The 10,663-nt window shown below is 43.6% G+C and overlaps 1 protein-coding gene across 1 annotated transcript in view; it reads left to right on the top strand.

The window, feature by feature from the left end:
• The first annotated feature begins 8,728 nt into the window (after positions 1-8,728).
• The window catches only part of LOC116983363 (monocarboxylate transporter 5-like), a 52,729-nt gene continuing 50,794 nt past the window's right edge, over positions 8,729-10,663 (top strand). The window contains exon 1 of the mRNA XM_033037087.1: positions 8,729-8,980. Within this exon, the coding sequence (XP_032892978.1) occupies positions 8,891-8,980 (90 nt within the window). The 5' untranslated portion in view covers positions 8,729-8,890. The remainder of the gene's footprint in view (positions 8,981-10,663) is intronic.

Here is a 10,663-nt window from a genome sequence, read left to right as displayed (position 1 = left end):
TATAGCTCTGCAAGTTGATGCTGATTTTGTCCAACAGCTGAGAATTTTGTCCTGATTTTGTCCAACAGCTGAGAATTATCCCATTCCTTAGCTTGCATCTGAGTAAAATTGATTTCCAAACGCATTGAGAGTTTACGATTATTTAAATGATAAATGGAGCTTCAGAAGCGTGTTCATTTTGCATGTTAAAACCCACCCGAGAACCATGGGCGATTTTGCAATTTTACTGACGGATTTCTAACTATTAATACTTTTCATCTAACAAATGAATAAAGATAACAAAGTCAATAATGCCTTACTTTTGATGAAATGCAGCGAGCAAACGCGATAATTCCCGATATTTTGGATCTTTAAATCTCCACGAAAAATGTCCGCTATCAACTTCCGCCTTTTTGGCCCCTTCAGCTCCCTCTTGTATTTACCTTAGTTTCTATCTTTTTTTGGACTGTAAATTTAGGTAGCTGTTCCTCACGGTCACCCCGACTGGCTCACTTAATTGCAGCTCAAAAACTGGCCGTTTTCGATGTTTTTAACGGGTGTGAAAGTGCGTGTTTTCCCATCCACTAACATGTACCGGAAGTGACGCTTGTCCCCCAGTTAAAATTTTCGGTCACGTGAGTGGGGATTTACGCTCCAGTGACCTTTCGTGAAATCACCCTATAGAAGATATGCCTATATCTCCCGTTTCCCTTTCCCTTGACTATCAGTCTGAATAAGGGTCTCGACCTGAAATGTCACCTATTCCGCTCTTGGTGCCGGCGCTTCTCCCCTCAGACTCCGCCAAACAAACAAACACACACACACACACACACACACACACACACACACACACACACACACACATAGAGCATGTCCGGCAGATCGGTGCGGGCCGAGACCAGGAGCAGGGCGAAGGATGACATCAAACGGGTCATAGCAGCTATCGAAAAAGAACGGAAATGGTAAGGGGGAAATGTTTTAAAAGCACACGAAGGAAATAGATATTTAACAAAAATAATGGGGCCGGCGATCGCTCCATGTCCGTGTTGGAGGGAAGGGGAAGGGGGAGGATAGCTTGAGTGGGTGCAGGATTTCCTAATGGCAATATTTTGTATGTTCAAAGTTAAGAAGGAGGACTAGGCAGGAATATCAAAATGATTACCTGCAGCTGAGAAACAAAAAGATGATTTGTGTATGGAGACGCCATGACCAAAGCAAAGATACTAGAGCGGAGATGGAAGCCGGTTACTGAAATGGTGCTGAAGATTACCCATGACCCTATTACGGCTTTTTCGTCGAGTGGGCTCTCTTGCCCCCACTATAGGATCTTTGGTTTGCACTTTCTCCATGTGACCAAGTGGGTTTCCTCCAGGTGCTCTGGCTTCCTCGCACATTCTAAAGACATGTGGGTTTGTAGGTTAACTGACTACTGTAAATTATCCCTAGTGTGCAGGGAGTTGATGCAAAAGTGAGATAACATAGAAATAGTGTGATAGGCCAAAGGGCCAGTTTGTGCCCCTTCATCCACCCCATCAAACATCGTCTACCCCATCAACAGAAGAGTTTGCTGTTCCCACATTAGCCTCATTAGCTACCTTAGAACCCACAAAGCTGGAGTGGATGACATTTTTTATTCAGTTTAATTTAGTTGATTAGTAGAATCATAGTGATACAGTGTGGAAACAGGCCCTTCGGCCTAACTCTCCCACGCTGGCCAACAATGTCCCAACTAGTCCCACTTGCCTGCACTTGGTCCATATCCCTCCAAACATGTCCTATCCATGTACCATGTAACGTTCTTAAATAATGGGATAGTCCCAGCCTCAACTACCTCCTCTGGCAGCTTGTTCAATACACCCACCCTGTGTCACGTGTACAGAGATATAGTGACAAGATTGTTTTGCATGCTAACCAGTCAAACCATAACATGCACAAGTACAAGAGATCATCATCTGGAACAGCACGCAGATAGTCACTAAGTTCCAGCATTGTCTTGCAACTTCCAAGTCTATGAAAAATCCAATCTTAGCCCAAGGAGATCATTTTAATTTAGCTTGGTTTATTATTGTCACATGTCCTGCGATACAGTAAGATGCTTTTAGTGTGTGTTATCCAGTCAAAGAAAGTTGGTTGGCATGGCAGAGTTGCTGCCTTACAACGCCAGAGACCCAGGTTCAACCCTGATTATGGGTGCTGTCTGTATGGAGTTTGTACGTTCTCCCCATGACCTGCGTGGGTTTTCTCCGGGAGTTCTGGTTTCCTCCCACACTCCAAACATGTACAGGCTTGTAAGTTTACTGCTTTGGTAAAATTGTAAATTGTTACTTTGCGGGGATCACTGGTCGGTGCGGACTCGGTGGGCGAATGGGCCTGTTTCCACGCTGTATCTCTAAACTAAACTAAACTAAAACCAAACATGATTACAACCATGTATACAGATACCAGTGTACATATAAAGGAAAAGGGCACAACATTTAATGCAAGGTAAAGTCCAATTAAAGATAGTTCAAAGGTCTCCTTTGAAGGTCAGGATGGGAGGTCAGGACGCCACTCTAGCTGATGAGAAGACCATTCAGTTGCCTGATTACAGCTGGCAAGAAACTGACCCTGAATCTGGATGTAATTTCAGATTTTCTCACTTTAAGTCCGAGTGTCCTGGCAGCCAAGAGCGGAACTGGCTATCAAAACATGGAGGGGACGTGTCCCCTCTGGCCCCCCCGGGTTTTCCGCCCCTGCTGGCAGCTCTGGATCGAAGGAGTCGGCCTGGCCGAGCAAGATGCCGTAGGTTCAGTGGTCTTCATCTCCCAAGAGACTGACAAGGAAGAAGGAGAATTGCCTCTGAGCTGCCTGCTACTGTGTGCTGATTTATGGCCACTTCTGTGGTCAGAACACAAGGTTACCAGCAGTTGGTTCACTGTTTACGAGAGAGGGAAAAACAAACGTGACATTGTTACGAGCTTCTCGGAAGATAGTCTTTGAACCCAAAAATAGTGCTTTGTGTATAGAATCTTAGGGAAGGAATCTTGGAATTGTTTTCATTCTACAAACATCAGGGTCATGTGACATTATCTAGACTGTTCTGCCCAGTCTAATGTGAAACATAAGAAACAGGATTTTTCCCCATTTAAAATGTATTCATCTTTGGAATGTGGAGATAACCTGCAGCTTATTGTTCATCCCCAATTGCTTCTGAACTGAGGAGGCAGTTAAGAATTAATGGAATTGGTCATTCTGGAGTTATATATAGGCCAGACCTGGTTAGGATGGAAGATTTCATTTCATGAATGATATTAGCAAACATAATGGGTTTTTAACAATAATCTATTAGATCCATGACTACCAATACCATGATGTGTCTTTTGTTTTGATTCAGGATTTATTTAATTACATGAATTTAAATTTCCCACCTGCCATTTGTCACATGTCAATGACAATGACAATGACAAACCCCACTCACCCACTCCATGCCCTGAAGGTGATCAAGAGCAGCATCTTCAGCCAGAGGCTGATTGCACCAATGTGCAAAACGGAGAGATACAGGAAGTCCTGTTTACCAGCTGCTATAAGACTTTATAATGAGCATAAATAACTGCACTTTTTTTAAATTAATTGTATTTTAACTTGTATTTTAACGTATTTTAACTTGTTATGTATGAAAGCGTGGTGTTATGTTGTCTTGAAGCTGTCGTGGCACTGTAATTTCCTGAAAAGCATTATTAAAGGAATAATCTAAATCTAATCTAACTCGTATCTCTCAATCAATAGTCCAGACCTCTGGCCAGTTAATCAAACCAGTCTGTTGCTGAATCGTCTTCATAAATCTAATATGTTTTTCAATAACATTATAGCTCTCCCTTGCATGTCCTTTTATGCCTAATCCCTAAAAAGCGAAAAATCCCAATTTTAATGCCAGTTTATAAAATATTAATTTATTTTAATTTATAAAATATCAATGTTAATGATTGTGCTCAGCAGCACAGGTAGATAAGATTTGTACAAATCACAATATATACATTTTTAAGATGAGTTGTTTTGCCATCAGTCATCATCGGCGGTCCCTCGAAACGAGTATGACTGTCCTCTCCTCTCTATAGGGTCGTCTACTTCTGAGTTTGCAGATGTCTGCAGAGGCCGATCCGCAATCCACACACCTTGGTGCAACGTGGGCAGTGGAGACTGACGGTGGTTGGTAGTCGTCGAGCCCCCTTCTCTCTCTCCTTACGGTACTGTTGCTTTGTCTCTGCGACATGGCGTAGTTCCGTTTCATGACGTGCAACTACTTCCTGCACGGATTTCCTCCAGGAGCGCCTGTCCAGTGCAACGTGCTCCCAGTTGCTCGATGTGATGTGGAATTTCTTCAAACTGTTCTTGATGTTGTCCTTAAAGCGTTTCTTTGGCTCGCCGGGGGCTCGCCGACCTTCCTTCAATTGAGAGAACAGGATTTGTTTAGGGAGACGTGTGTTGGACATGCGGATGACATGGCCAGTCCATCGAAGTTGGTGCTGCATTATTGTGGTGGTGATGCTGGTCATGTTGGCTTCCTCCAAAACGCTGATGTTGGTGCGTTTGTCCTCCCAGCTGATCCTCAGAATCTTTCGTAAGGATCTTTATTGGTATTGTTGCAGGGCTCTCAGGTGCATGACTCGGCTCCATACAACAGGGTGGAGAGGACAACGGATCTGTAGACCAGCAGTTTTGTTTGAGCCTTTAGGTCTCGGTCTTCAAAGACTCTTTTCCTGAGTCTGGCGTGGGCTCCGCTGGCACAACTCAGGCGATGGTCGACCTCAGAGTCGATGTCAGCTTTTGAGGAAAGAATGCTGCCAAGGTTGGGGAAGTAATCAACGTTTTCAAGAGTGGTGTCGTCCACTTTTATAGTGGGTTGGGTAGACGGCTGGTTGGGTGGAGGTTGATGTGGGCCCTGGGCCTTCTTGATATTTAAGGCTAGGCCCATGGATCTGTATGCCTTGGCAAAGGTATTCAGGATGCCCTGGAGGTCTTCTGCAGAGTGTGCTGCAATGGCGCAGTCGTCTGCGTACTGAAGCACCATGATGGCGGTGTTACTGACTTTGCTCTTGGCCTTCAACCTGTTAAAGTTGAAGAGCCCACCGTCAGTTCTGAAGGTAATCACATCAACAATAACATGCTGAATTATTTTGAAAGGAATGCAACAAGTATATTTATTTTTGTGTTGCCCATCAGAAAATTCCCCCTCATGCCATCCCCCACAAGCTGAAGGTAAACCAGTGGATCATTATATTTTGCAACAAATTAGATATACCGTACATAAATACAATCAAGTATAATAGATAGAACAAGGGGGAAGAATATTGATCTTACCAATGGTGGCACAATGGCGCAGCAGTAGGGATGCTGCCTTACAGTGCCAGAGACCCGGGTTCGATGCTGACTACGGGTGCTGCCTGAACGGAGTTTGTATGTTCTCCCTGAGAACGTTTTCCTCGGGGTACTCCGGTTTCCTCCCACATTTCAAAGACGCGCAGGTTTGTAATTTAATTGGCTTCTGTAAATTGCCCCTAGTGTGTAGAATAGAACTAGTGTGCGGGTGATTGATAGTTGGCATGGACTCGGTGGGCCGAAAAGCCTGTTTCCACCCTGTATTTCTAAACTAAAACTAAATTAAATGCACTCGTCAGATTAGTTATTTGCCTTAAGAAGGAACTGCAGATGCTGGAAAATCGAAGGTAGACAAAAATGCTGGAGAAACTCAGCGGGTGCAGCAGCGTCTATGGAGCGAAGGAAATAGGCAACGTTTCGGCCCGAAACGTTGCCTATTTCCTTCGCTCCATAGATGCTGCTGCACCCGCTGAGTTTCTCCAGCATTTTTGTCTACCTTAGTTGCCTTGTCTAGCCTATTGCTAGCTTTTCACTTAAACTGATAGCATTTTACACCTAAATACTGACATGAAGTGAGTGAAATGCCCTGTGCAGTCCAGTTGCTAATGATATAATGTTGTTCTTATTATTTATCATTTACTAGATCCATTGGTAGTTTTTGATTGAATATGGTGAACTTAGCAAGATCGAGCAAAGAATTCAATGCAACAAAGTTGACTGTGCAGAATACTTCCTAACATTATCCGTTTCTCAATCGTAATTTTCAGTACGAGGTAGAAATAAATATCCTTGGAGCACTGTACAAAAAAGATTTGAGAAGAATAATTATTGTGTTACTGTAATCATATCATTTTTTAATGTAATTATGATAATACTAAACAGAACACCATTTGAAAATAGTTTTCCGAGTCTATTCAGTTGACTTTACCTTAGAGATACAGTGCAGAAACTGGCCCTTCAGCCCATCGTGTCCCTGCTGATCAACAGTCACCCCACACACTGGCACTATCCTACCCACTAGGAACGATTTACAATTTTTTTCCCCCAAAGCCAATTAACCTACAAACCTGTATGTCTTTGGAACGTGGGAGGAAACCGGAGCACCCAGAGAAAACCCACATGGTCACAGGGAGAGCGTACACACTCCATACAGACAGCATCCGTAGCAGGATCAAACCCAGGTCTCTGGCGCTGTGAGGCAGCAACTCTACCACTGTGCCACCGTGCTGCCCTGTTAATTGGGGTCTTTTGTTTGAAATATACATCATCCCTGACCAAACCGACTAATTCCTGTTGGACAAAGCTTGATTGTGTTTGCAGTAGATGGTGGTTGACCCAACATAAGGATAAACCTGAAGATAGAAGTCAAATGGCATCAATGAATGAGATTTGCATAGATAGGCATCACGGTCCTGTTTCCATGTTGCACAACTAAACTAAACTAAACTAAACTAAACTAAACTTAGATAAACTAAATTAAAACTTTCCTAAACTATAAGTTCTACCTTATAGAATAACATGCAGCTGGTGCATTTGAGGCACTTCACCTGCAAAGATATTATTCTGATTTAGAAATATGTAGACATTTCTTCATTGCTGTTGGGTTTAAAACCTGGAACTCCCAACTCTAAAGTCCCTTGGAACAAATGTCCTTTGTCTGGAATCATAATGACTGTGATAGTCACAATATGTTGTTATTGTCCAAAGCTTCATAGATTCCCAACACTAAAGTCCCTTGCACTGATCACAATGACACCCCAATAGCTTGCAATCTGAAAATGACCTATTTAGACACTGAAAGCTGAAGCAACGCAGCAGTTCAGGCAGCATCTCGTGGAAATCAAGAACTGGGTTCCAGAATAAGGGATTGTCCATTAAAATAGGGATGCAGAGGAATTTCTTGCGAATCTTTGACATTTTTTACCCAGACGCTGGGAAAACTGAATCACTGGATATATTCCTGGTGAAGGGAAACATATTTTTGGTCTATGGAAGGTTCAAGGGCTGCAGGGAGCTGGTGGGAGTGTGCAGCTAAGTCTAAGATTAGTCTGACCATAATCTTACTGAATGGTGAAACAGGTTTGGTGGGCATAAGGCTTACTTGTGATGCTATTTCCTATCAAGAGAGAGTTAGGTCTAGGTCTTAGGGCTAAAGGAATCAAGGCATTTGGGGAAAAAGCAGGAATGGGGTACTAATTTTAGATGATCAGCCATGATCATATTGAATGGCTCGAAGGGCCGAATGGCACCTTTTTTTTCCATTTTTCTATGTTCCAACTTAACAGCTCCATATGGAGTGCTTTTACCAGTTGGATGGCAAAACACCGTTCAATAAAGATGCTTAGAAATTGTCAATACATTCTGGGATGGCGTTGATGTGTCATGCCATCCCAGCATTTAGTGACAGTTCCTAAATATCTTTATTTGGGAAATATCTTTATTTAGTCCCTATGGTTTTTTTGCATTAATTTAAGAGAAGAGGGGATCTGAAGGAGATCTTTTTCGCTCAAGGTGAGTACCTGGAACTGCTAGTGAATATGGTGGAAGCTGCTGATTGAGATGCTGTCAGCATTTAAGAAGGGTCTCGACCCAAAACGTCACCCATTCCTTCCATCCAGAGATGCTGCCTGTCTCGCTGAGTTACTCCAGCATTTTGTGTCCATCTTCAAAATTTAAGACATGTTAGACACACAATTTAAATTGCCCAGGTATAGAAGTTTGTGGGCCAAATGATGGAAGGTGGGATCAATACAGGTGGGTGTCCACTGGTTAGCATGGCGATGAGGGTCAAATGGCCTGTTTTCGTGCTATGTGACTTCATGACTGTTTCACTCTCCGGGTAATTTGAGCATTCACTAACTTTATTGCAGAGACCTTTCTAGGAATTGCAGACGTTGGTTTACGCAAAAGGATACAAAGTGCTGGAGTAATTGAGCAGGTCAGGCATCATCTCTGGAGAACATGGATGGGTGACGTTTCGGGTCAAGATACTTCTTCAGACTTCAGAGACCCTTCTTCGGACTTCAGAGTCTGAAGAAGCGTGTCTACCCGAAACATCACCTATTCATGTTCCCCATAGAAACTGCCTGACCTACTGAGTCACTCCATTCTTTTTTGTCTATCTTTGGTATAAACCAGTATCTGCAGTTCTTAGTTTCTACTTCTCTCGAGATTCTGCCTGACCTGCTGAGTTACTCCAGCACTCTGTCTTCTCTAACTATATTGCCCATTCATATAATCATATGTGATTTTCTCCCAGTCTCTTCCCACGGGTGAGCTTGGGGGTATTTTTTATTCACTCTGACTTCCAAAGTGACCCTACAGGTAACTCTTGTCCCGCAACGCTCTGGTGCTCAGGAAAGCCAGATAGTTTGAGTTGAACTTGTCAACCCCGGCCGCTAGGGGTAGGCTGTGTCCGTGTGACTTGGTAAAAGGCAGCAAGCAATGCTTGGAGACAACCCAGAGAGGGAGAGGCGGTAGGTGCACGGGATTAGAGAGGCAGAGAAACGGCGACCCCGGGAGGTAACCGAAACAAAATCAAACAAGAAACTTTACCATGTCGAGACCAAACGGAGCCCAAAGTCGGAAACTGGTGGATCCCCCGGAAGGTGGCTGGGGATGGATTATCGTCTTCTATCTCTTTATGGTTAGTGGAAAGTTTTGCAGCTTGAGAGAAGAAAGTGAGAATTGCAGCAGGAGCGACCTGTTGCAACAAGACGGGGCACCTAGCGAGGCGGTGGGCACCAGCAACTAGACGCTGGAAGCCAACTTGTCTAGTTTCATGCCCTGGGGCGAAATCGCCTCTGGTGGTGGGGGTACATTTATTTAAAGACCGTGGGCCACAAATAACCAGGAAGAGAGCTTCTTTGGTAGAGTTTAAGGATGTTCGTTTGGCAACAATCTGAAACAAAAGTCTATGAAGTCAACAACAGAAGAGAGATTTTTGATTTGTTGTTCAGGCTGTTCAAATCTGGCAATTCCAGCTTTATGTTTTGTGCAGATAATATATCTTTGGCGACACAGGGTCGTCGGAAGTCGTGTGTTTATTCCTCTATTGGGTCCAAATATAATCTAAACAGATACACACTCTAAATACTCCGCCGATAACGTGCATTGGTTCCGTTCGCACTGTACCGTTTGTGTGATGGTTTTTCCATTTGTTTTTTGGTCCGGGCAAAATGGGTACGGCCACTCTTAGCGACCTCGTTACCTCAGTTACCCTGCAAGGTATTGGACCTTCTGATGGTCGCTGTATAACTGAGTCGATGCCAACACATTAAGGGACTCCACAAGTCGTCGGTAATAGGGCGAACGCTGGAATCTTTTACAAAATAATGTAATAATAGAACACCTTAAAATAAATGCTGCCAGCTCCGCTACTCGAGCATTTTGTGTCTAACCTTGAAAATAATAATGGGATCCAGCAAAGTCAGCATGGACTTCACAAAGAAAAACCATACTGGACTGATCTACTGGACTTTGTCATGTATCCAGCAGAATAGGCAAGCGGAAACCAGGAAATGTGGTGACTTTGGAACTTATGAGGCTTTTGATAAACCTTAATGTGGAATTAGGGATAACGTATTGATGTGGATGGAAAATTGGTTGTCAAAGACAAAGCAGAGATTTAATAAACGGATGACTAATTGGTTTCAGGGGTGGTCTACTAATTTGGTACCACAGGGATGGCCCCAGCTCGATCTCCATCAGGATTTGGCTGATGGCATGAAGTATCATTTGCCATGTTTATTGATAGAGCATCAAACATGTTCAGTTTCGTTTATTGTCACGCCTACTGAGGTACAGTGAAAAACTTTTGTTGCATGCGAACCAGTCAGCAGAAAGATAAATCATGATTAATAGTCAAGCCATTCACTGTGTATAGATTCATAAGGGAATAACGTTTAGTGCAAGGTAAAGCCAGCAAAGTCCAAGCAAGGATAGTCCAAGGGTCACCAATGAGGTAGAGAGTAGTTCAGCACTGCTCTCTGTTTGTTGTAGGATGATTCGGTTGCCTGATAACAGCTGGGAAGAAACTGATCCTGAATCTGGAGTTGTGCGTTTTCACACTTCTATACCTTTTGCCTGATGGGAGAGGGGAGAAGAGGGAGTGGCCAGGGTGCGACTCGTCCTTGACCACTGGAACGTTGGTGGTTGAGGGGAGACTTGATAGAAGTATATAATAGGTATAGATAGGAAAGAGAGTCAGAACCTTTGTCCCCAGGGTGGAAATGTCCAACAGCAGAGGGCATAGGTATAAGGTGAGAAGGGGGAAAGTTTAATGGAGATTAAATGTCAAGAGAGCATAGCTTTAAGGTGACAGGGGAAA

This window comes from Amblyraja radiata, chromosome 18, assembly GCF_010909765.2.
Source record: "Amblyraja radiata isolate CabotCenter1 chromosome 18, sAmbRad1.1.pri, whole genome shotgun sequence".
In the NCBI taxonomy this organism is placed as follows: Eukaryota; Metazoa; Chordata; class Chondrichthyes; order Rajiformes; family Rajidae; genus Amblyraja; species Amblyraja radiata.
The sequence above is the reverse complement of the archived record's forward strand: the minus strand, read 5'-3'. Positions and strand labels throughout refer to the sequence as shown.